This window comes from Plecotus auritus (genome assembly GCF_963455305.1).
Source record: "Plecotus auritus genome assembly, chromosome: 9".
In the NCBI taxonomy this organism is placed as follows: domain Eukaryota; kingdom Metazoa; phylum Chordata; class Mammalia; order Chiroptera; family Vespertilionidae; genus Plecotus; species Plecotus auritus.
This window is the reverse complement of record NC_137783.1, coordinates 145,591,956-145,618,014: the sequence shown is the minus strand read 5'-3', so window position 1 is coordinate 145,618,014 and position 26,059 is coordinate 145,591,956. Positions and strand designations below refer to the sequence as shown.

The window sequence follows — 26,059 nt, the reverse complement described above, 5'->3', positions numbered from 1 at the left end:
AGGATATTCTTGCTATTTTAAATCCATCTGACTAGCAACCTCATTTCCACCTGCAACCTTAATTTCCATTTGCCATATTTCATAACATGTTCACAGGTTCCAGGGATTAGGACATGGACATCTTTCATCCACCACAAACGATGATCTCAGAAAGAGGAGTATCACACTTCTCTATAAGGATTAACACCCAGTTCTCTGCTTGCACCTCTCCTAGCAGGTCCAAAGTTCCCTAAAAGTGGGGATAATAAGAAGCAATATTTTTACAACATGTTTTGGAGTTGATCATATATGACAGAAATGAAACCTTATTGAAAACAAAACATATTTTAGCTCTTGCTTCAATCTAATAGCCCTGTGAAAGCCAAGTTGACAAACAACCCAGCTTCCCTCTCAATCATGCTGCCCATAACAACACTGAAGCCTTCAGGCTGGACCCTGTCAAGGAGACAGGCCTCGCTGAGTAAGAGGCAATATGTCTCGGTCTATCAGATGCTACACAATTTCTGATGGCAATGACAGGGAGAGCACTCAACATCCTCTGTTTCCATCAGTCTGTGGAGTGGAGGGAGAGAAGTAACACAGCAGACTCCCTTGCCAGAAGCCAGAGAAGGAGATGAATTGATTAAACAATGTAGAACTTGGTTGCCTGTTTAGCCATTTTATTCTTGTAACTGAATGCTAAAAAGAGGACACATTGTACCAGGTAGGTGCATGGACTCATCTGTTGAATGAAATAAGATACAAAGGTGATGGGCATTCATTCACCCCAGGCCCTATAAATTAAGGAAGTGAGAGTGAGAAGAACCATGTAGTAACTTTAGGGGTATGTACAAAGGAAAAACATGGGTCAATCATGCTAACACTGCTCTTGTGTGTATGTGTGTGTTTGGGAAGGAAGTTGAGACCAGCAGCAGACCTGAGACACATAAGAGACCAGCAGCAGACCTGAGAATAGGTTAGGATAATTTGACAATGGACTATGCAAAAGAAGTTAATGCCAAGGCAGGGTATCAGAGATATTACACTAGTTAAGGTGTGGGCTTTAGAGACAGAGAAGAGAGTGTGAGACCCAGCTATACCCCACCCTTGCCAAACATGAGTGAGACCTTGAGCAAGATATTTTATTTGGTTTCCTCATCTATAAAATGAGGATAAAAATAAATACTTGCTTCAAAGCATCCTGTAACAGATTGTTACGTTGCATGCCGCCAATGATCCCCCAGGATCCATGCCCTTGCATATCCCCCTCCCCCATTGATGTTAGACTTTGCCATGTAATTTGCTTTGACTGATAGGACATCATCAAATGGGGCACTAACAGAAGTTGATAAGTGTTTGCATAGTGGGGTTTGCCCTCTTAGAGTACTGTCACCACCATCTAAGAAACTTAAGATATCTTGCTGGGAAAGCCTCTTGGAGAAGGTACCCCAGCTCATCACCAGATATGTTGTGACCACCATCTTGGACCATTTTACCCTTGTTGAGCCACATGGACAGATGACTACAGTCTACATTAGTGACCCCAAGCAAAACCAAAGAATAAAACTGTCCAGACCAAATTGCAGAATGCTCATCACATTTGTAGAGATAATCCTTCATATTTTGTACCATTATATGAATGAGATGAGTCCATGCACCTATCTGGTACAAACTGCCAAATTTTAATCACCCTTTTCTGCCTGCTCAGATACACTGGAAATGGTTTTTCTCCTTGGGAATATTTTTCCTTCTCATTCAAGATGAGTGACAAACCCAGCAGTCCTGTACATAGGAATGGAATAGGGAGGGATGCACAAAGGTAGGTCAGGATGGGCTTCAAGAGTAGGAGAAGAAGGCAAGTGCGCATACCCATGTAAAGGAGGGACTCCATTAGGGGGTGGGAGGGTGGGAGGTAAAACAGACTGTTCTGGTAATCAGGTTCTGAGCCAGGAGCCAAGAGACAGAACCCTCCTCTATGCGACACAAAAATACAGGTTCCAGGCCTCAGCGTCTCTGCAGCAAGAGAAGATGGGCATTAAAAACCAAACAGCCGAATTTGAATTCCAGCTCTGCCAATTAACACATATGTGTGACCTTGGACAGATTACTTAACCCCTCTAGGCCTGGTTTCCTCATCTGTAAGTTGGAGATTCTGGACCTGAAGCACTTGGCACATAATAGGCACTGGTAAAGGGTGGCTCTCATTACCATCATTACATTACGGTGTCACAGCCAAGGGAGAACTGCTTGGGCTAAGAATGGCGGGTGCTTTTGTCCCTAGATAACAATGATTAATCCAGCCACACTTCACTAGCTGCCATGAGCACCCGCACAGCAAGATGGGAGTAAAGGAGCTGGTAGTTTGGGATTTTCTCAACACAGCCTGACTAAACCCTCCCCCCACCCCCACCCTCACCCCCCGCCACCCTCCAGGACAAATTCCTGACTTTCATTTAGATTTAACAGACCTGGATTTAACAAGATAGCTATTATACCTGAACTAAATACTGACTGGCCAGAAACGCAATGTTTACTGCGAATCAGGAACCAGAGAGGCCACCTCAGTGAAATCTCTGGTCTATATCAAGCACAGCTTTGAATAATTAATTTGCTATTTCGATAATACACAATGACTGGCCTATTAAGCCAAGAATCCTGCATTTATAAAACGCTAACTTAGTGGCAAGCAAACAAAACCTGAGTCAATAGCTGCCTCGCCAGTTATTAAAAGCTCCTCTCCCCAAGGATGGTGTGGGCGGCAGACCACAAGGTGGGGCAGGGCACCGAGGAGCAGCAGGCAGCATGGAAGCTGAAGAAATATACAGGAGGCTATTGAGAGCCAGACCCTGCTCAGGTGGAAGGGGAAGAGAGGGGTCACTATGACAGTTTGAGGTTGGTGCCAAAGAAACCAGTTGGGTTCCCCACCAATGCTCTACCACCCCTGTAGCAGCTAGCCAAACATCTGCCTTTCGTTTGGGCTTTCTGCAAGTTTTTTATTGCTCAATGGTGGGGCTTAGAGGCAGGAAAGGTATGTAGAAGGTGGTATATAGAACATTAGGACCTCCCCCAACAAGAATAATGAAGACTTGAAGAATACAGCCCTAGGTTATAGTTGACTACCCAGGACAGATGTTCACAGTATGGGTTCTGAAGAGGAAACAATTAGGATGCGATTGATTGCACATAAAATCAACCCCAACTCCAAACAGTTTACACATTAAGGAAATTAATTCTCACCCAACAGGAAATTCTGAAATATATAGGTTTCTCAGTTGGGGTTATACTTAGCTGCATATAAGAGAAAACGCAAATAACGATGGCCTACATAAGATAGAGGTTTATACTTCTCTCACAGAAAAGCCCAGAATAAAGAGTCAAAGCTGGTATGGCAACTCCGCAGTCAGAAGGCACCCACACTTTCTGCGCTGCCATCTATAGCACATGGCATCCACTCTCAAGTTAGCTTCCTGGCGAAATAATGGCTACCACAGCTCTCGCCATCATGTCTACGTTCCAGGAAGTAGGAAGGTAAAGAGGGGCAGGACAAAGGGCCACTTAACATTTCATCAGTTACTTGCATTGACAAAGGAGTCTGGAAAATGTGGTTTTCTCTCTGTGGACATAGCTACATCCATCAGTATAGATTTTCTGTTCCTAAGGAAGAAGAGAATGGGCATTGGGAAGGCAACCAGCAGTTATTTAGGGACTCACCCCACCACCAAGAACCCAGATTCTCTCTGGCTTGGCCCTGTCATCTCGGCCTGATCCTCAGATTGGTAGCCAAGTGGCTATGCAGCAGTTCTAACTGTCACACCCAGAGGTGATGATGTCTGGAGGAAGAAGAGGGAAATACTCCTGTAGCTCTCCCTTGGAAGTGATCAAATTTCTCCCAAAATCCCATCAGCAGACTTCCAGTGGTAAGAACTAGGTCCAGGGGAACAAAGGCCTCCCCCTTGCAGGTGAAGGTGAGGTCAGATTCCTGAAGCACTGGCTTCATGGAGGAGGGTGGACAAGTTGTCCAAATTTAGGCTCTATTAGGAAGGCAGAAGGGCGAGGGTAGGTTCAAAGACCAGCTCCACCATATTCCAGCTCTACCCCTTGGGCCATAGACTAATGCCTCCAAGATGGGCTTTCTTCCTCTGTCAAACAGTAAGAACAATGAGTACTTTGGAAGGTGTTGTGAGGCTCAAATCAGATCACGTATGTGAAGTACAGGTGTATGTAATTTTACAGATCTGAACATATGAACTACTCCATACTCCTGGGGTAAAAGTAACGCCATGGGTATTTATTTGTCAAATAAATTGGTCTACATAGCAAAGCCCTGGAGACCCTTTGTCTAGAACCCCAGGACCTCGATTCTTCTTACTCTGTTCTCTCAGCCAGCTTCATAATCATTCTTCTCCACAGAGACCCACGGCCTGAGAGGTGCTGTTCTAGAGTGGACCCATGCTGAAGAACTAGGAAAGCCAGTAGGTAACTGAGTCTGAATCCAAAGGCCCAAGAACCCACAAGGCCAATGGAGTAAGCCCAAGTTCAAAACCCAATGATCAAGACTAATGATGTAAGTCCTTGTCTAAGTCCATGGCCCAAGAACCAGGAACACCAATGTCCAAAGGCAGGAGAAGATGGGTGTCCAAGCTTAAGCAAAAAGAGCAAATTCACCCTTCTTTCACCGTTTTGTTCTATTCATGCCTTTAACAGATTGGAGGATGCCCACCCACATTGGGGAAGACCATCTTTTGAATCAGTCTATCAATTCAAATGAAATCCCATCACAGACACACTCAGAAAAAATATTATACCAGCTATCTGGGCATCCTTCAGCCCAGTCAAGGTGACACATAAAATTAACTATTACAACCTGGCTCTTGGCATTTAATGTCACTCAAGTTCCTGTCCTTTCCTTCCCATCTCCACTGCTACCACCCAAGCTCAGACCCTTCCTACCTTAATTCCTGGCCCTTTGGGGCAGCTTCTTAATGGTCACCTAACTAATCTGCCTTTTGATAACCTGGTACCATGAATCATGAATCATTCACTTTAAAGCATTCCCTTGATCGTTCCAGCCTGCTCAGACATACGTGCTAAGTATAATGAATAAAAAAAAAAAAAAAAAAAAAAAAAACAGGGAAAAGAAAAAAGCCTTTTCTCTTCAAATTTACTTTCTCCAATGTCATCACTATTAACAGTATCCTCCTGGACTCTTTCTCTTTTTTTTTTTTCAACAAAGCACAGTTTAGCCTTATCAAAATTACTACAATACAAGAGAAGGACTTCCCTGAAATCACATAAAAAACTATCCTTACTTGATTCCTTAGGGCCACATTCACTCAAAATAACAGAAATTTAAATTCAACTGCCCTGCTGGGGAAGTGTTCTGAAGCCTACAACTTGGTATTTTATTTCCATTGTTTCATTCTCTGCTGGTTTAATTAGTGCACAATATTGTCTGAAGTAATGTCATTTTTATTCCAGTTTCGGCCAGAGGAGCACAAGACTCACAATATTTTTAATTCCAATAAAACGATTCAGTCTAATGGTCCTATTCCAGCAACTTTCGAGGTTAGAACACTGGCGTCTGAAGCTGCAGAGGAAGAAAGCTTTGCCTGGGTGTCTTAGAAAAAGTGCTCCTCACGGCTGGGAATAAACTCCTGGTGGCGGTTCATGGTGTTGTGGTCTCCCAACCCTACCCAAAAGAGCAGACTCCAAGACTTGGCTTCAAATTATGTTATTACAGTGCCGGCTTTGGGAGCAAAAACGCTACCATAATTCCCAATTGCTTGTAGTTAAGGCCGAGACTGCTCTCCATGCTGTGACCGCTCCCGGAGCAGCCAGGGACTGGTGGCAGAGCTGCTGGGACTTGGGTTCCTTCTAACCCAGCTTTCCGACATAGAGAAGCTGTTAGGACCAGGTGACTGGAGACACGCCGGCCTAGGATTGAATTTGGCTCTACCATTTCAAAGCTGTGCCAACTTGAGCAATATATTCCTCAACCTTGGTTTCCTACTTTGTCAAGGAGCGTTATAAAAGCCACCTGAAAGGGTGTGTGAGGATAGCTGAGCTGCCTGGCACTAGCAAGTCTTGGTAAATGGTATCGGTTCTATCCCTGGTTGTTCAAGATGAGGCTCCTACCTTCAAATAAGTAGTTTCTGATCATCTCTCCCAGCAACATTCACCCCCAGAGAAAAAAAATCACAAGGAAGGGGTGGGTGCCTGAGGAGAAGATGTGTTGGGAAGGATGCTTATGGCTGACAGGAGCGGAAGCAGCCTCTGTGGTGTCCATGTTGCCAGGACACATGACTAGGACACAGAGCATCCCCCAACTCCTCTCCGACTGGCTCTGCTCCCTGCTTCTCACCTCTGCCTCAGCCTCCCCTGGGCTCCTCCCTGGCTGGGCTCCCCTTCCCTGGGAAACACAGATGGTCAGCATAGAAAATGCAGTCTGGCTTTGACCTTGTCTCACAGTGGACTGGCTAAATCATTTTGCCCCAGGGCAATGAAGTGTGCTCTCTCCTCTCCTCTCCTCTCCTCCCCTCCCCTCCCCTCCCCTCCCCTCCTCTCTCTCTCTCTCTCTCTCTCTCTCTCTCTCTCCCTCCCTCCCTCCCTCCCTCCCTCCCTTGCACGCACACAGGCACACACACACACACCCGCATACTTTCTGTGTGCCTCACATTCCCTGCCTCCCAATAACCATAAAATAACAGCTACTGATGGAAAAACCAGAGATGCCCCATTACTTTTCTTTACCCTAATAAAGGTCTCAAACTCCCTTCCTAATCTGAGAGGCAGCACTAAACAAATTTATGGAGATTTTAGATCTGCTAACTGTTGGAGCCAAAAAGACAAGTATTGTTATTGCTGTGTGGGTGTGTTTGTCATCATAATCAACATTTATTCAGACCCAAGGCAGATGTGTCATTGTGATGTATCACTAGGCACGGGAATGATGAATCATGCTGCTTGGTTTTGATTTTTATTGGTTCCTTCACAAAGATGCACAAAACACATTCTGTTGAGATCTTACAGCATAGCGCTACTTATTTTATTAGTTGTTAGAGTTTTCTCATTATTATGTAAAAGCGATGCAAGATGATAATGTTTCAAAAATCCCTGCAGAAGGGTTGGGGCGGATGCATACAGAACGAGGCTTCAGCACAGAACTGCTTTCTTATGTACTTCCTGCCCAGTCTCATGGCAAAAAGCTCAATGAGCCAATGGTGGAAATGTCTGTCCCAAGATGAACCAATCAGATTCCCTCTCCATGGAATGGAAGAGCTTGAATGGAAGGTGACTGGAGCCGAACATCTTGTACCTGCATCTTTCAGAGAAGGTGCGAACCTCCCTGGGACTGCAGAGTACTGGTGCTTTCCAATACCCAGTTTTCAGTTCTTCCATTGATGCTGAGGACTACTCCAGTATCCTATGAATCCCACTTTTGCTTCTTGACTTAGCCAGTCAGGTTATGTTGCTTGCCACCAAAGGCATCTCAACTGATTCAAGTATAGTGAGTACAAATTTTATAATCACACAAAGACTGGGTTACCAAAATATCATATTCTTTATTATTCTACTTCTGATCTTAGTTTAACTTGAGCCTCTACACACACACCCATTAACACTTACACAGCATCTTTTCCCCAAATGCTATATGATGTCTAAAGTAAAAATGTATATGGTAAAAAGTGCCTCCCACACAGAGACACCTACTTGAGGAGTAGCACTATTGACTGCTCAGTATGTATCCTCCCAGACATGCTTCCATACAGCTGGGTATGTGGTTATAAATATTGAGTTCCTACTATAAGCCAGAACTTGTATTGGAACTCTTCGCCTACTCTAGTTTATCTAATCTCCTGTCTCATTTAATTCTCACAATACTCCTCTGTGAGGCAAGAATAATATCCCATTTTCCAAATGAGAAAAGCAAGGCGGGAGGACCCCCATGGAGTCCAGCTACCCTCCCTGATCCTAACCAGCCATGCAGATCTGTCATCATCCCTAGCTGGATGAGCCTCTCATGGGGAAAGACCACAAGGTCAAGCACTTTGCTTTGGCCTGTTGGCTTAGCTTTGCCCTGTGTGAGCAAGGGTAGCATACCTGGGAGCAGAGAGGCAAAAGCTTTGTTTCTGACCATTTCCTCTTGGCCATCTCAAAGTTGTTTTATGATCTCCCCAGCCCCAAAAAACTTACTTAGAAATAATCCAGTGATCAATGATTTCCCCCTCTTTCTCTCTCTGAATCCCTTTGATTAACCCCCTGTTTGCTAACCAAAAGAAATGGCAAGCAAAAAGATTTGAAAATACTCTCTTTTCCCCTAACCCTTCTGATTTTTCTCCCTCCTCCTTCTGTCATCGCTGCTAACAAGAGAAATAGAAAGCGCCATTCAATGGGAAGCAAAAGCTTTTAAATATTCCAGCTTTTCAGGAATGGTCCTTGAGTTCCTTTTTTATGCCCTTCTGCCTAGAGTTTTAGTGGACATTAAACATGCGTGTAACCTGTGGAATACTGGAAGTAGTGAAGAATGGAGCAAAGAAGGATATCATGGAAGAGCCCGGATACAGAAGTTGGGTTAAATGCGTTCAAGTTCCAGGTCAGCCAGGAACTAGCTGTGTACCTTGGACTCTTCACACAACCCTCTGACATTCAGCTTTCTTTTTTATCAGATAGAAACAGTCACTAACACCTGCCCCACTGTCCCTCCCTAGCAGGGTGTTGTGAAAATTCAGCTAGAATGGCATGTGAAAGTGCTGAGCAAAACTGCAAGGAGCTATATAAATATATCACCACCATTATTCCTCAGCCCTTCTCCTGCCATTGGCCCATTATTATCCCTAAAATGCTGCCATTATTTCAATTCAGGCAGGCAAGGCCTGGCCTCTGAGGTTTCTTTCATCCTTATTTCCTCGGGTGAAATGAAAAGGAACCAGAGATACTCAGGAGCCCATCTCGGTGCATGATGGGTAACACACATGCCCTGCCCCACAAAGACACCTTCTCTGCTCCTCTGTGGCAATCTGTGGAACCAGAGGCGACATGACCACAGGCGTTCCGGCACTGCCATCCTTACTCAGGCTATCCCGGTCCTGCGACAGTGCTAGTGTGGTCCCCAGGACTATCAGACCAGCCCCCTTCTTTTCCAACCGCTCTTATCCCACCTGATCAGATATGAATCACAGGGAGCGTTCCATGCTGCAACATCTCACAGTAGATGGGCTCAACCCCACAGCAGAGAAGAGGACGGAGGTCAGTAAGCACCTGTTTCCAAAGTTCTTAGAGTCAGATAATGTGCCAGAACCAAGGAAGAGTCAGTTCCCAGCAAGAGGCCCCTCTGCTAACTCACCAGGGTGTTTGTCAGCCCAGGAGGCCACGTCGTATTGTTAACATAACCTCCGTCTCCTGGCGGGCCAGAGTTGGGATTCCTCTCCTGTCACTTGGCAGAAGTCTCCTGGGCCAAGTCTTACTTCTCAGGATGCTCCAGTTTTCCCATCAATGAAATGGGGGAATAACGCCAACGGGGGCAAGGGCAGGGTGGTCTTAACGATTAAGCGTACAGGGAAAGCTCGTAGCACACACTGCCTTGCATGCAGAAACTATCATGGAAATGTTAAATTGTGCCCACCAGACTTCCCTTTCCCATTTGATCACAAGAGAAACCCTGATCTGCTGTTGAATCTGAGACGTGAGATCCTGAGGAGGCCTGAATGCGAGCAGCCCTGAGTCACATGACGTAAGAGAGAAAGGAGGGAAAGGGCAGCTAGATGACAAAGGAAGGCCTTGCACAGTGATACACAACCCCCCTGGCAAACCCCTTCCCCCACAACCTTCAGTAAAGTCAATAAACTCCTATCTTTGGTCCAAGTGGATTTGGTGAGGTAGGGAGTGGTTAAGGCATTGAACTTTGCACCCCTGTTAATGCATTCCGGAGCCAAAGCAACAAGCAATGGAAGCAGAAAGTGGATGCGAAGAGACAAGCTTGAGGAACAAAGCCCTAAGGACTCTCGGAAACGGAGGGAAAGTCTCTGAACCCTCCGGGCCATACAGGCGTCCTCAAACTACGGCCCGCGGGCCACATGCGGCCCGCCGAGGGCATTTATCCAGCCCACCGGGTGCCGCTGCCTGTCCTGCTTAGCAGCCGACTTGTCCCGGGCCCGCAGTGCACATAGGAATTTGTTCATAGTTGTTTTTTTTTAAAAAAAACTATAGTCTGGCCCTCCAACGGTCTGAGGGACAGTGAACTGGCCCCCTGTTTAAAAAGTTTGAGGACCCCTGGAGGAGTTTGGGTCAAGATTAACTGGATATCAAACGAGTAGGGAAGGCCCTAACAGTAGAGTTGCACCACTGTCACCATCATCACCATCATCCGATTTATTGATTTGTTTGCCCCTAGAATGCAGAAAACTGGCTTTAAGCGATGAAACCTGGCACCCAGAAAGCTAGCACACGCTTAACCAGGACTGCATTACTGAAGAACTTCTAACGGGGTTTCACCTACCTCATCACTGAAGTACAAAGCTATCTAGCTCTCCATTCACTGTTCCCCACCAGCCTGTGTCCATAAGTTACCTTCGACCTTTGCATATTCTTCCAGGCTCTTTTGGTCCAACAGCGATGACTTTTCCCAGGTCTGCAAGGCCCTCAGTCTCCCACTTAGCCCGCTCACTAGTCTGATGACACTTGTCTGCACAGCAGGGAGCCCCCCAGTTATAAATGACTTACCTGCTGGCCATCATTTTAATGTAAATGGATTTTAAAAAGCAGCAAAGGGATATATTTTCATTTGGAGTTAAGGCATCCATTTTTTATTTGAGTTTGAGTCTGTTGTAGCAGAGACGGCAGAAAAAAATGGCTTCGAGGTTAATATGGCTAATGATTATGATGGAGGTCCCAGGAGCAGCCGATATTTCACTTGCAGCCACTTCTATCCTGGCTTCGCTGCCTGCAGCACTTTTTTTTTTTTTCCACAGCCACCTCCATTAACACCCACCGCTTATGATGGAACCATTATGATAATATCTCTGCTGTCAGAAGCCACGATTGGTCTTGACACATTTTCACCCTAAGAGCTCAGCCACATTGCACTAAGTCCTATTTATAATAACCCTTGGCAGGAGCCACCAAAATAAAACCTGGGATGTACTCGTGGGCCACCTTTCATCTGAGGAAATCAGAAAGCTTTACACGCTTAATTAAGCGTCAGCATCTATCTGACTGATGAGCTGTGTGGGGCCTGCCTCCAGAAGCTGAGGAAGAGCAGCATTGCTAATTGCACACTGGAGAAGGCTCTGGGCGGATGAACAAAGAAATCAACAAAGCCAGCGCGAGGCACCTCCTTTAGTGCGAAAGGCTTGCTGAGTGAATTTTTTCAGGTTGGGCTGAAAGAGTCATAAGTGAGTGATGAAGGGGCCATGGAGAGTCTCTGATCCGGCGCTTAATCTAGGCAGACGACCGGAGATGTGTTTCTTTTATGAAAGGAGATTAAGCTAATCCAACACATCCAAGCGTATTTTTTGTGTGTGTTTTTTAAGGAAAAGGAAATTGAGCTCCTGAAAGATCTGGCACATTGTTCCCACTGCTCACCTGGATGTCCTTCTCCCCCAGTCCGTGACCTGCAAACCCCATTTGCACTTCAAGACTCAACGTCTGTCCCCTTGGTGAAGCCTTCCTGGACTTCCTTAGAATGTATTGCTCCCTCCTCTGTGCCCTCGTCTGGTTTATATTCCTAATTGATAATATTTATTGAGCACTTACTAAATGGTTAATGTACATCTCACCCGCACAGTAATGTTATGGAGCAGGTACACTTATCATCTTCGTTTTCCAGCTGAGTTAACAGGGCCAGAGAGGTGCAGGGGCTTTCGCAGGATAGCACAGGAAGTGTGAGACTCAGCCTGGCTACGACACATGTTCCAAAAGACCTCGCCACGCTGCCTCCCCAGAGCACCGCTGTGAGGGAAGAGGTCTGGTTGTGTTTGTGTCCTTCTCTGGTTGGTGAGCTCTGATGTGAGAGGTATATCATTTGGGAAACTGATGGCTGCAAACAATAGACACCCCAATGCAGAGTGGGTTAAACCACAGTGGAAGTCCAGAGGAAGGGCAGCTCCAGAGTTAATTAATTTGGGGGCTTGGTCACATCACAAGGACCCTGGCTCCTTCCATCTTTCTGCTCTGCCCCCCTCAATGTGTGCACATAGCTCCCCTGGCACGCTTGCAATAACTGCCCCAGTTCCAGGCCTCAAATCTGGACCTGAACCATGGAGAAAAGGTGCCATTTCTTTATCTGTGGCTTTTAGTCATAGCACAGACATCTTTTCCCAGAAACCTCACTGTGGACTTTCCTTCAGGACTCACTAGCCAGAAAGGTGCCACATGCTTATGGTTTGGCCTAAACCAAACACTGGCGAGGGAACTGAAAGCACCATGACTGGTTTAGCCCAGCGGTCGGCAAACCGCGGCTCTCGAACCACATGTGGCTCTTTGGCCCCTTGAGTGTGGCTCTTCCACAAAATACCATGTATGGGCACGCACGTACAGTGCGATTGAAACTTTGTGGCCCATGCGCAGAAGTCGGTTTTCGGCTCTCAAAAGAAATTTCAATCGTTGTACTGTTGATATTTGGCTCTGTTGACTAATGAGTTTGCCGACCACTGGTTTAGCCCAATCAGGATTCAGCCTCCCCTCCAGCACCAGGCACCAGGGAGAGCTGTGGACACCTGCCAAGGAGAAGGGAAGGTGAGGAGACAGCTGACACTCACTGATGCTGGCTTAGGACAAGAGCAAATCTGATGCCCCATTACGTATTGCCCAGTTCTTTGGCTTGTAGCAATAAAGGGCAGTTGAACTAAATTATAGTACAGAAAGGAACTCATGTCCCCAAACGCCGAGTCCAGAATTTTTACCATCATCCCCTATAATACGGTGTGATGACATGTGACTCAGATATGTGTCCGCGACTGCTCTAAAATTTACTAAATTAATTCACCAATGCTCTAACCTTTAGATTCTGGTCTCCAACATATTCTAATCTCCAGGCTTCAGGAGCCTTTTTCAAAAGCAGGTCAAAAAGAGAGCGACGTGGAATAAAGAGAAGCATAAAAATGTTAGTCACATCATAAATTAAGGGTTCGTGTCAACCTTGACATTCTTTCCAGGACACAGTGTTTAGAGTGGGACTTATTCAGGCAGACAGGTTAATTGCAAAGACTATTACATCTCCTGACCTCCTTCTAGCTATCCAGTAGGATTTACCTGGAACCAGGACCAGGTGTGCCCACACCTGCCTCGTATAGCAAGGTATGAGGGGATAAGATCATTTAAGCCAGTGGTCGGCAAACTCATTAGTCAACAGAGCCAAATATCAACAGTACAACGATTGAAATTTCTTTTGAGAGCCACATTTTTTAAACTTAAACTATATAGTTAGGTACATTGTCATTAACTTAATTAGGGTACTCCTAAGCTGGCCTTTGCTAAAAATTCAAGGGGCCAAAGAGCCGCATGTGGCTCGCGAGCCGCAGTTTGCCGACCACTGATTTAAGCAATTCCTAGGAGACCCAGATCTATCTTGTCCTAAATAAAGAAATACCAAGAAAAAGAAAATTATCTTCAAGCAGAAAAATAATGTGCCCTAGCAAGGAGAAAGAATGAAGAAGAGGGAGATACAAATAATGAAATTGATCCAGAGAGGTTAGAAAGCTACACAAGGTCACACAGCTAGGGATGGCTGAAGCAGGAATCATACCCAGTTTCAAGGAATACGGTAGTCCTCTCTTTGGCATGGTCTTTCTCTCTCTTCCTTCTTGTAGAAGCATCTAGAAGGGTACGTTCAGAAGCCTCTATCTTTGGGGGGTCCTATAACTCAGAAGACCCGGAAAAGGCTGGGATTGCAGGAGGCAGAGTAGTGAGAGGAAGCCAGCACCTCGAGGCTAGCTTGGAGGCTAGGCTTTCAAGAAGAGCTGTTCAGGGAACCTTGATAGGGTCCAGCTGGCCCCGCTCCATGGGGAAGGAAAACAGCAAACTTTTCAGGGAAGATGCCCATTTGGGGCATAAAGAGGGTGCACTGGGCAGGAACGCCACTTGATTAGGTCCCTCAAGACCCAAGTGAAGCTTGCTGGAGGACAGCAATAGGAAAAGGAAGAGGCCCCCATCCGGACAATGAAACAGGGGCACAGGAAGAAAAGGGAGTAACAAAATGATAATAGTAAACTCTTAGTCTTTTAAGCACTTGATAGGGTCTAATCTAATCATTACAATAAGCTATAGGGTTTGTTACTATTAATTAATTAATTAATTACTATTAATGATCAGATGTTATAGAATTGTTATAATTACTATTTGTAATACCAATAATATTATTATTACTGCACATTACAGATGAGTACACTGAGGCCCAAAGAGGGCAAGTAACTCACTCAAGGTCACACAACTGGTTAGTTTTAAACCCAATCTGGCTTCAGAGTTCATGCTCTTAACCATGTCACTTAGAAGCAACCCCAGAGAACATTTCCAAGCAAAATTTAATCTGAGTTGAGTCCACTTTGATTTAATGCAATCATTTTTACCTTGGACATTTTCCTTTCAGTTTACAATTTGCAGCTCGTTTTGCCTCCATCCTTCTGAATCTCAGCCCTGCCATTCACTTGGCTTCAGGTCCATTACTAGCTAAGCTTCAGTTTTCCCACCTGTAATGTGGGGACAACAGTACCTGTGAGGAGGGCTTAAGCCCTAGGCCAAGCCCATCATAAGCACTCAATACAGTGTTTGCAGCTAATGTTGTTGTGGTGATGATTAATACCTCACTAGAACTTCATAACAACAGCATGAGGTAAGTAAGCTTTTCTATCCTCATTTCTCAGGTGCGGAAACTAGCACTCATAGAAGGGAAACAACTAGCCAGAAAGGAAACAGCCAGAAAGTGGAAACACCAGACTCGGAAAATGTTCCAACTCCAAGCGGCTGCCCTGCTCCCAACCCTCAACTCCACCTCCTCTCCTCTTCCCCAGGAGGCACTGTTATAGGAAGCAGATCGTTCTTCAAACAGGACTGTGGGAGTTTGAGGCCATTGGAAGTCGAGGCTCAGAGAGAAGCTCTGAGGAATTATATGAAGAAAGTTTTCAAGGTGAAAATTGGTACCGATGTCATGACAGATGAGCAGCATCCCCCAGCAACTGCCGAGGGGGAGATGGGACCAAGGTTACCCACTGTGATGAGCTGTGCTGTCCCCAGGAGCCACAGTGGCTTGGCCATGGGTATGTGGAGGGGTGTCCTCGGGCCGGGAAGTGAAAGAAAACAAAAGTGTTTTCCTCCAACTCTGTCTAAAACAGTGATTTTCAATCTTTTTCATCTCAGGGCACACATAAACTAATTACTAAAATTCTGCAGCACACCAAAAAATATATTGTATGTTTTGCCGATCTGACAGAAATATGGGTATAATTTTGATTCATTCACACAGGACAGCTGTTGTCGTGTTGGCTGTGGATAATCTAAGGGAAAAGAGGTCAGTGCCCCTGACCAAATATTCTGGTATTCCATGGTTGTTTTTGTGTGTGTTTTTTCCTCCAAATCAATGCTTTTGTTTAGTGCAGGATTTATCAGAGCCTTTATTATAAAAACTAGAGGCCCGGTGCATAAAAATTTATGCACTGACGTGGGGGTCCCTCAGCCTGACCTGCCCGCTCTCACAGTCCAGGAGCCCTCAGGGGTGGGAGGCAACCCGGCGATCAGGGGAAAGCAACACCCCATCACACCTCTGCTGCTGCCACTGACGGCAACACAAGCCTCTACCGCCCTGGTTACCTGAGCCTCGGGCGGCCCTGGGCGGCTGGGCAGCAGCCATCTGAGATTTGCCTGCGCCTCAAGCCAGCCCTGGGAGGCTGAGCAGCTGCCATCCGAGGCTTGTCTGCACCTCGGGCCAGCCCTGGGTGGCTGGGGGGCTGAGGGGACTGGGCGCCACTATCTTGTGGCTGTGGACACCGCCATCTTTGAGGGCGTGGCAGTCAATTAGCATATTCCCTCCTTATTGGCTGTGGGAGCCACCATTTTTGAGGGCAGGGCAGTCAATTAGCATATTCCCTCTTGTATACTCTGAATCTACATTGGAGCAGGATAACACATGAGCATTTAATTTTTTTTTTTAATTCTTGAGGTGCTGAGAATCACTGATCTAAAATAATCAAATGCCACCTTAAAACCGCATTCCTCATTGGGTTTGTTTTTGGTTTTGATTTATTCCTTTGGTTTTCTGTAATTCTGCATGTTAATGAACTTGACCAAGTTCCTGTTAGTGTATCTTGTTCTGATATACCGTGCGTTCAGGCCTGGCAAAGGTTCTATGATCAAGTCAACCTGTCTTTTGAGCTGTGAGATCTTAGCCGACTTCTTTAAGACTCAGTTTCTTCATCGGCACCAGTCATATGATTGGAAGATTCTGGTAGTTGGGATATCCAGGTTTGAGACCAGCCTTCTCAGACTGAAAATCATATACTTCCTCCTACATTAAGCGGAGGCTTCATTGATATGTTTTTTCCTCTTAGAATAAATGGAAGTTATTTTGTATCCTTTTGTAGTAAGATATTTTTTAAAAGATTTAATGAATACTATTTACAGAGCTTCATCTCATTAACATTCCAATTACTTATTTAGCAAATTGTTAATGAATAGCCCTGAGTGCCAGGCATTGTGTCAGGAAGCCATAAAACAACAGGAAAAACAGACTCCTCATGGAGTTTACAGGGAACTATCCCTTTGGTTATGTATAGCTTTTGTTAACAGCTAAAAAGACAGAGACACCAGCTACTTTGAATTCCCCCACAGAACCTACGTAGCACCTGGGGTGAGCCATGGTAGCCACATAATATTCTCAGAATTTAACTTAAACAATGAATTGTTCCTTTAAAATGTATGCGCTTTTCTCTAATTAGATGATATTCTACTTCTACCCACAAGGTGGAGATCTTGCTTACAGTTTACCCAAGCTGAAAGCAAAGAATTAAAAAAAAGAAAAAAAGAAAAAAATTCTCAGTGGAAGCTAATCAAAAAATCAAAAAATTAAAATTGAACTTATTGAGCCTCTCGTCAGTGTAATATACCATGTTAGGTGTTGAGAGAACTAGAAGGTTGATAAGACATAGTCCCTGCCCCCTAGGGAGAGTTAGGGGTAAGGAGCTCGCACAGAGCAGGAAGACAGTACCCGTCAGTGAAGCAGTATGTTCTGATGTGTCCATATGGGAGAGCAGCAATCTCATCATCAGGTAAGATCTATGAAAAGGCAATGATATAGCCACAATGTGGTGCAGAACAGATGCAACAAAGATCAATACGGAAACACCGAGAGCCTAGTGGGTCAGTGCTGGAAGGCCCTCGGTGTGGTCGGATGCCTCTGCTCAGCCACAAAATTAGGGTGTCTTCCCAGAGCATTATTCATTCTTTGGTGAATAAAATACACTCAGTGTCAGCTGATGACCCCCATGTGCAGTTGATGGGGATAAAAAGAGAGAAAAGAAACACAGGTAAGGAAACAAATTTAAAACTGCTTTCCGGAGGTGGGTTCCATCCTCACCAGCAAGCAGGTGCCTTACCTGGGAATTGGGGTTTGGATCTGGGACACACACTGGCACAGAGAGGGAAGGAATATCCCCCATTCTTATCTAAGAGTTTTCCTGGTGGATTGAGCTCAAAGGTGTCTGGAAGACAATGTGATCTATTGCCTCGTTATTTGTTTTTTTAGTTTTTGTTCCTCCATTCCCTTCTCCAACCATCCTCCCCCCCCCCCTTAAACCGTTATACCATTAAGTAAAATGCAATATGGGGATTCTCTTTGTTGAATTGAAAATCACATTTGGGGAATAAAGTGATTGGCTAAATGAGAGAGAGAGAGAAAAAATATTACCAACTTGATACAAATATGGAACTTGTTTGATGGAGGGAAAATCAAGCGCATGCTGCCAGGAGACCCGAGCTAGAATTTTAGTTTCTCCACTTGCTAACTGTGAGATCTTGAGCAAACGCCATCCCTGCTTTGTGCCTATTTTCTCATAGAATAGTATCATTTCCTTAGAGAAATTGTCCTGGACACACACACTCCCATGCCCCGCACTAGGTCTAATCCTGGGCCACTATGCTCTCATAGCAACTTGAACGCCCCCCTCCCCTCCTAGAATGTAATATAAACTCCATGAGCCCAGGGATCCGGATCTGTGGATTTTACTGAGACCAGAACTGAGGGCAGACACTGTGGAATGGATGGGGGAATGAATGGAGCCGACCTAAATGCTCCACTGGCACAAAAAAGGCACAGCGACCAACCTCAAAGCACAGTGACCGGTGGAGGTGACCACGCTCGGGAAAGTGGGTGTCGGTCGAAGCTGTTTGCCATAAATGGTTCTTCTACCCTCTGGAGTCACATCCTCTGTGGCTCAGAGAAAGTCCCAGAGATTTACATAAGGTTGAGTGAATCACACCGTCTGTAACGGAGAAGGCAAAGGGACCCGCCCTAATCCTAGTCAGGCTGCGCCTGAGCGCAGTGGGGGTTAGTCCGAAGTTTGGAGGAGGCCAGGCCCTGCCCAAGCCAAGAGACCCCGCGACCACTCCAACCCCCGCAAGGCCAGGGCGCGTCCCTCCCAACCGGCTGGACTCCAGCTCAGTGCCGCCCCCTCCGACGCCCCCGCGCGGGCTCTGCTAGCCGGGCTTCCTCCCCGCCCCTCGGTCCCCAACCCAGTGTGGGGCTGCCTCTCCGAAGAAGCCATTGCCGCTTTAAGGGGAAGAGGAGGAGAAGGGGGCGGAGGAGTGGGGGGCGGGAGCGGCGGCGGAGGAGGGGGAGGGGGATCCCCCTCGCGCCCACGTGGTCCGGACGCCTGTGAATCGCGCCCGCCGGAGGGTCTCACAGCGAAATACAAAAGCAGCTGGGAAGCGGCGGCGCAGCGAGTTCCCAGCGCCGGGAAGACTCCGCACCGCCTCGCGGCCGCGATGGGGCTGAAGCGCCCGGAGCCCGGGTGCCGACCAGCTGCCGGGCCCGCCTCGCCGCCGGGACCCGGGCGCCCGGGCTCGTCTTGAAGCGGCGGGAGAAGCATGGGCAGGAGGATGCGGGGCGCCGCCGCCACCGCGGGGCTCTGGCTGCTGGCGCTGGGCTCGCTGCTGGCGCTTTGGGGCAGGCTCCTGCCGCTGCGGACGGCGCTGCCCGCCTCCCGGCCGCCCGAAGACAGAACCCCGCGGCTCCCGGCCGGGGGCGGCGGCCCGGAGTCCGCGCCCCGCTTCCCTCAGCCCCCGTTCCGGGCGCGGGACCCCCGCGGCGCCTCCCAGAAAACTTTCCGGACGCTGCTCACCTTGGCAGCTGGCGCAGACGGTCCTCCCCGGCAGCCCCCGGGTGAGCGCAGGCGGCGCGTGCCCGACGGGCGGCCCCGGCCGGAGGAGCTCGCCGTGGTGCACGGGGGCGTCTTCTGGAGCCGCGGCCTGGAAGAGCAGGTGCCCCGCGGCTTCTCCGAGGCCCAGGCGGCGGCGTGGCTGCAGGCGGCGCGCGGCGCCCGGGTGGTGGCCCTGGAGCGCGGGGGTTGCGGACGCAGCTCCAACCGGCTGGCGCGCTTCGCCGACGGCACACGCGCCTGCGTGCGCTACGGCATCAACCCCGAGCAGATCCAGGGCGAGGCCCTGTCCTACTACCTGGCGTGTCTGCTGGGCCTCCAGCGCCACGTGCCGCCTCTGGCACTATCCCGGGTGGAGGCTCGGGGCGCACAGTGGGCGCAGGTGCAAGAGGAGCTTCGGGCGGCGCACTGGACGGAGGGCAGCGTGGTTAGCCTGACGAGCTGGCTGCCCAACCTCACGGACGTGGTGGTGCCCGCGCCCTGGCGATCGGAGGACGGCCATCTGCGGCCCCTGTGTGCCGCCGGGGGCGAGCTAGCCAACCGCAGCCAGGAGGAGCTGGTGGACCTGGTGCAATGGACCGACTTGATCCTCTTTGACTACCTGACGGCCAACTTCGACCGGCTCGTCAGCAACCTCTTCAGCCTGCAGTGGGATCCGCGCGTCATGCAGCGCGCCACCAGCAACCTGCACCGCGGCCCCGGCGGGGCGCTGGTCTTCCTGGACAACGAGGCGGGCTTGGTGCACGGCTACCGGGTGGCGGGCATGTGGGACAAATATAATGAGCCGCTGCTGCAGTCAGTATGTGTGTTCCGAGAGCGGACAGCGAGGCGCGTCCTGGAGCTGCACCGCGGCCAGGACGCGGCCGCTCGGCTGCTGCGCCTCTACCAGCACCACGAGCCTCGCTTCCCGGAGCTGGCTGAGCTCGCCCATCCCCATGCTCAGCTACTACAGCGCCGCCTCGACTTCCTTGCCAAGCACATTTTGCACTGTAAGGCCAAGTACGGCCGCAGACCTGGGACTTAGTATCACCCTGAGGAAGAGAGAGAGGGAGAAACCCCTGGCTGGGGAAATGGATGCTGGGGGAAGGGCTGTCGCCTCTGCCACCGCCTGGGACCAGTCAGCCAACGCCCTGCCAGTGGCTTGAGCAAGAAGGCTGCTAAAAACTTCAGTTTCACCTACCTGCCCCTTTCTCTCAGTTTCAAGCTGTTTCCTTTCAAAGTTCTGGGAGAACTCACCCAGGTGAGAAGTGTAACATCCCCTCCACCCAGCCTGTAAAAGAATTCTTCCCTGTGGCAGCAGGGAGTTTGAATCGGAAGAAACTGGCTGCCTGAGTTTGGCCCCCCGGTGGCTGTCTCTGTGGGAGATGCATCCTATTCCTCGACCTCCTCCTCCCCTTTCCCAAAAAGGGAAACTTCTATTTGAGCCTTTGAGCTCATTCTGCAGTTTTCTACCAAACAGCGCTGGCGGCCAGAGGCGGCTGTGACATTGGCTGGTGGAGCCCCCTTCCTGTGTTCTCCCTTTGTTCCAGCTGGTGATGGTGAGATCACTGTTAAGAGCTGGGGAACGGATCCGGATAAGACAAAGAGATCAGGACCTCCAGAACCTGCGGAGTCCTGCAGACTCTGTGTATCTGACTTGTTCTTTACCGCTGTCGTTTTGGCCTGAAGGCTGCAAATGTGGGACTGGCTGGCTGTGTGCACTGAATCACATAATGCATTTCTCCCCCTTCCCCCCAATCGACCAAAATTTTGACAATGATGATGTTCACCAGAAGAAAATCAGTTTCATGCACTTTACTTTGTTTTTATTTTAATTTTGTATTGAAAAAAAAAAAAACTTTTTTATTTGACAAAATTTGCCTACTATGTATATATGTGATAAAGTGTGGTGTAAATATACTAAACAAACTTATATTTCAATAAAAGGGAGTTTAAAATTTAGAATTTAATTCCTGATGGTTTTAACTGTTGGAGGTATCTGATGGCCTGCCTGGTTTTAGAATGAGTTTTAGGGTTGCTCCTTTGTGGATGTGTTTTTAAAACAAACCCCAGTTGTGACTATGGGACTTATAGAATTGAACAAAGACAAGGACAGATTCCCTGTTCTGCTCACTCAAATGAACCCTAGTGCTGGAAATTTCAGGTTTCAGCATAGCCTGTGGGGGAAGATGGAGAGAGGGGAAAGGAAAGTATTCTATTTCCTGGCAAATAAAACTTTGATATAAAGGGATTTCACTGTAATATATTCCTATATTAATCATGTGGCAACTATGATAGAACCAGATGTGCATACTACAATATGACAAATCCCCCCCTTTATAAACTTAACTACAGGGGTCACATGTTGCACATTGTTTTCAGCATTGTAATTACCATGTATCACAACGTGTACAAATAATAAGCTGAACACATTGCGAACAGGTAGAGAAAGTCATAAATTAGTTCTCCTCTTTAATCTCCTGGCATAAATTCCATTGCATCCAGGAGATCATAATCTCCAACATCTGGACTCAGCATCCAGCTCTGTTAAGAGATTGTACTGTTTATTTTTCCAGGTAGTATTAGCACAGTCCCCTCGGAGTAGCTGTTGGGAGACCGTGAAAAAGTGTGCAGTGCTTTGTGGTTGACATTTGGGCTTTGCTTCTTGGGGACTTGAAATGTAGAAAATAGTTTTGGATTGTCTTAAACTTCTTTTGACCCATGGAGGAGGGGAAAGGTGGCTTTTTGTTTTACAACCCATTGGTGTTTTATCTTGGCATTTTATTTGCTATCTGGGTCCAAGTGATCTTGCCTATGATCTTTTTTTATGTAATGACCTTTAACTCAAAAGTAAACCTTTGTTTACTTTAAAATGTTTTCTTTGACTAGTATTTATAAACCTGGAGTTTTATAGACTCCTGAAGATATTAAATCTCTGTGGGTTCCCTTCTCACTGCATGGCAACACAGCATGTAACTTAACTACAATTTAATGCCACCCTTATGTTTCAGTGCCTTATGCTAAGCCACATCTTATCTCAACTGGAAAAAAAAAATAGAATCCATAAACTTTGGATTTTTTTCACAATATAGCCACAATGTACTGGTAATGACAAATATATATCTTTTTTCAATACAATGTGAGAGAGAGAGACCTCTGATAATTACCTTTTAAAAAGAAGCATTTTCCATTTCTGATAACCAATGAATAACTCCATGAGATTTGCTGCCTGAGTCAAGGGAGGCAGCTCCAAGGAAAGGATAACTATTCAGCAACCTGCATTTTTACCCGACATGGCCATCAAGGAAAACAATGACCAGAGGTAAGTTCGAAGTTTCACAGATTGTGCAGGAAATACACCCTGACTCCCATCTCATTTCTGCCCTGGTGAGTTCTGGGCCAACAGCATTCTCCACATTCCTCCTAAACTTCAGCTCCAAGCCCAGACTTGACCATGGGTAACCCAGAACAAGATAATTTAAATGACTTCTTAGATTCTTTAGTGAACCGTATTTGCCTGTTGGAGAATAAGTTTAATTACAAGGTGGAGTTGTTAAGGGAACCAAGACTTAATGACAGAGAACAGGTTTTAACTTGCTTGCTCTTCGTGGATAATCAGCGGGCTGTGGGACAGAAAGATCAATTAAAGTTTTGCCATGGTCAGTGAATGCTGCTACGGCCAAATCATTTTGCAGGTGAAGGGGAAAAAAGTTTCCAGACTGCAGCGTGATGTGGAAAGAGTAATGGGTTCTGCAGAGCCTATATTCTGAATTCTGTCCCTCACCTATTTACTTTCAGCAAGTCATTTAACTTAGTTTCCTCGTCTATGAAATGGAAATTCGACCAGAGTATGGTGGGATTTAAATGCTAACATATAAAACATAAGGGCACCCCGTAAGTATTTTTTTAAAAACTCACTTCCTATTCATCTTTAACAAAACTCTTGCCCTTCTTACACTTCAGTAAACTTTGAAGAATAATTCTCATCATCAAAACCAAATCTAGCAGTTTTCAAAGTCAGGTTCGGTTTTTGAATTGTGGTAATAAATTAATTCAACACATTGAGGACTCTTCGTCCAGCACTATGGAAAGCCCTGGATCATAAGGCCAAGGGCACAGGTTTGGCCTCGACATGGACTTGAGTGGGTTGTTTCAGGATCTAAGCAGACTCTGCACAAGGGATTTAGACTACAAATATATGCAGAGATTTTATTAAAAGTAGATAGCTCCTTGCAAATTCATCACCACTTCTGGAAAGCATCAAAAGGTGATGAATCTTTGCAAGAAGAACAATCCTCCCAATTCCTTCTGCCAAGAGAAAGTAGGCAGTTGACCTTTTCTCTGTGGATTTGACTGTTGATTAATTCACATTGTCAGTGAACATAGTTCTAAACTCTATTGATACTTGCCCTCCTGAATTAGGAAGCAAAACAAATTATTCTAGCACATCTCAACACTTCTCAACCTTCTGCCCACGACGGTGGCTAGCAAAGCTCTAAGGCTGAGAGGTTGATTATGTGGATTAAACGAGTAAATATTTGTGATATCCTCAGAACAGTGCCTGACACATAGTATATGCAATGTGTTTGTTTATTGGTGGGGTAGATACTTTCCTCCTCTAAGTCAAAACCAGAGGCACTTGGAGCCCCCGGCAGGATCCTCTTTCATAATCCTGCCGTATCTCTGCAGTCCCGGAAGACTCCGCATGCTTCGATTTTGGCCCAGGGAGACCAGCCAGAGGGCCTGAGTCTGGCAGGAATTACCTAAAGCCCACAGTTGTCAGGTGGTTGCCTCCTTCCTAAGAATGCCCTCAATTTGCGTTGTCACATGCACCCCCTCTTTTTCACAGGGAGGCTGTGATTCTATCATGTATCTCATCAGCTTCTCACGAATCTCGTCACTGGTGGAATTTGCATTTTCTGAGCTACCCAATAGTCTGGGATGATCCAAGCCTGGGCACTCATTATTTGTCTGCTCACACATCTGTCCCATCCCACAGAACCTCTAATCCCATCTGGTATAAGGTCTGAAGGGGCAGTAGAGGAGGGAAGGGAGTCCACTTGGATTGCTCCAGAAGGGAATAGAGAGTAAGCTGCCAGGTGGTCTGGAAACCGCAGGGCACAGTTGACACTCAACAGGAGCATACACTGATCATTAGAGGATATTGGGAGTCAAGAGACCTGGGCCACTTCTGACTCCTGTGACTTGGGAAAGTCATTTTCCCTCTCTGGCTCCCGGTGTCTTACCTGGAATGGGAGGTGTTTGATTTGATTGGTAACTTCCCAGTTTCTTGTTTGGTTGGTTGGTTTTTCTACCAGAATTCACAATAAGTCACAGAATTTACATTGTGACCTAGCACACACACGTACATACACACACACACACACACACACTCATACGACTGAAATCAAAGTTTCCCACGGCAGCGTATGCAACACACTTTCAATATTCAATTCCATTTTTATTCTCTTCCTTCTCTTCCTCTACTTCCCGTTGCCAGGTGTGACCCTCTAAACCAGTGGTCGGCAAACTCATTAGTCAACAGAGCCAAATATCAACAGTACAACGATTGAAATTTCTTTGGAGAGCCACATTTTTTAAACCTAAACTTCTTCTAACGCCACTTCTTCAAAAAAGACTCGCCCAGGCCGTGGTATTTTGTGGAAGAGCCACACTCAAGGGGCCAAAGAGCCGCATGTGGCTCGCGAGCCGCGGTTTGCCGGCCACTGCTCTAAACTGACCTCAGTTCATCAGTGGGGCTCAGTCTACACTGTGCAAAACATGAGCCATCGCTGTCAGTCTGTCCTGACCATGTGTGAGCAAGTAGTGCTGTTGTGGGCCTTGGGAGGGGAAACAATTCTTCGAATCTCTGCCTCAACGTGGCCCAAGGACAACTCAAGAGGACAGCTCCTTTTCTGTGCAGTCATAAAGATCAGATGTAAGAGTCATAATTTTTTTATGTGATTGTTTTACCAATTTCTCTCTCTGTGTCCTGCTGTGGGAGAAACTACATTAATAAACTATGTCTCAATGCTGCCTCGCTGGAATTTTTTTCTCTGCAGGACTCCGCCAAATATAGTTAAAGGAATGCTCGTTTTATTTATCTTTTCAACCTTCTTTCCATTTTGGATATGTCTTCTTGACACTTCTGAGATTTTTCTCTTAAATGGTACCTTTATTTTTTTTTTAGGAGAATAGAGAAATAACTATTCATCAAGTAACAACACCAGAAAAAAAATCTTTTTCCCCCCTTCCTTTGGCGCCATATGGTATCTTTTATAGCTTTAACAGTTATTTTACACCATATCCAGAAAAATTAAATAGCTTATGTATAGAACTAGCATTTTCCCAGGATCAGCTCACAGGTTTTACTTTGCTGAGAAATTGCTGGTTAATAATAGAGAAGTGTCACTCTAAATTTGATGGTCCTGCATCACGCATTTGTCTCTGCTTGTTTATACCTTCCCCTCAAAGTATATATTTTTTAATGTTCTTTAAAGTCTTTGTCCCCGTTTGGCTGGCGTGGCTCAGTGGTTGAGCATCAACTTATAAACCAGGAGGTCAGGGTTCAATTCCTGGTCAGGACACATGCCTGGGTTGTGGGCTCCATTCCCCATGTGGAGCATGCAGGAGGCAGTTGATCAATGATTCTCTCTCATCATTGATGTTTCTCTCTCTCTCTCCCTCTCCCTTCCTATCTGAAATCAATAAAAATATATATTTTTTAACAAGTCTTTGTCCTC

At 46.7% G+C, this 26,059-nt stretch overlaps 2 protein-coding genes across 2 annotated transcripts in view; one reads left to right on the top strand and one right to left on the bottom strand.

Moving 5' to 3' along the window:
• The window catches only part of PAMR1 (peptidase domain containing associated with muscle regeneration 1), a 146,808-nt gene extending 127,206 nt beyond the window's left edge, over nucleotides 1-19,602 (bottom strand). Inside the window, exon 1 of the mRNA XM_080642009.1 lies at nucleotides 19,302-19,602. The gene's annotated coding sequence lies outside the window, so the exon portion shown is untranslated. The remainder of the gene's footprint in view (nucleotides 1-19,301) is intronic.
• FJX1 (four-jointed box kinase 1) lies at nucleotides 18,849-21,275 on the top strand. The gene has a single exon (XM_080642012.1). The coding sequence runs from the start codon at nucleotides 19,048-19,050 to the stop codon at nucleotides 20,359-20,361; it is 1,314 nt and encodes a 437-aa protein (XP_080498138.1). The 5' UTR covers nucleotides 18,849-19,047; the 3' UTR covers nucleotides 20,362-21,275.
• The last annotated feature ends 4,784 nt before the right edge of the window (nucleotides 21,276-26,059 follow it).

Excerpts from the sequence above, each read along its gene's own strand:
- FJX1 (XM_080642012.1), top strand. The coding sequence starts at position 19,048 with ATGGGCAGGAGGATGCGGGGCGCCGCCGCCACCGCGGGGCTCTGGCTG.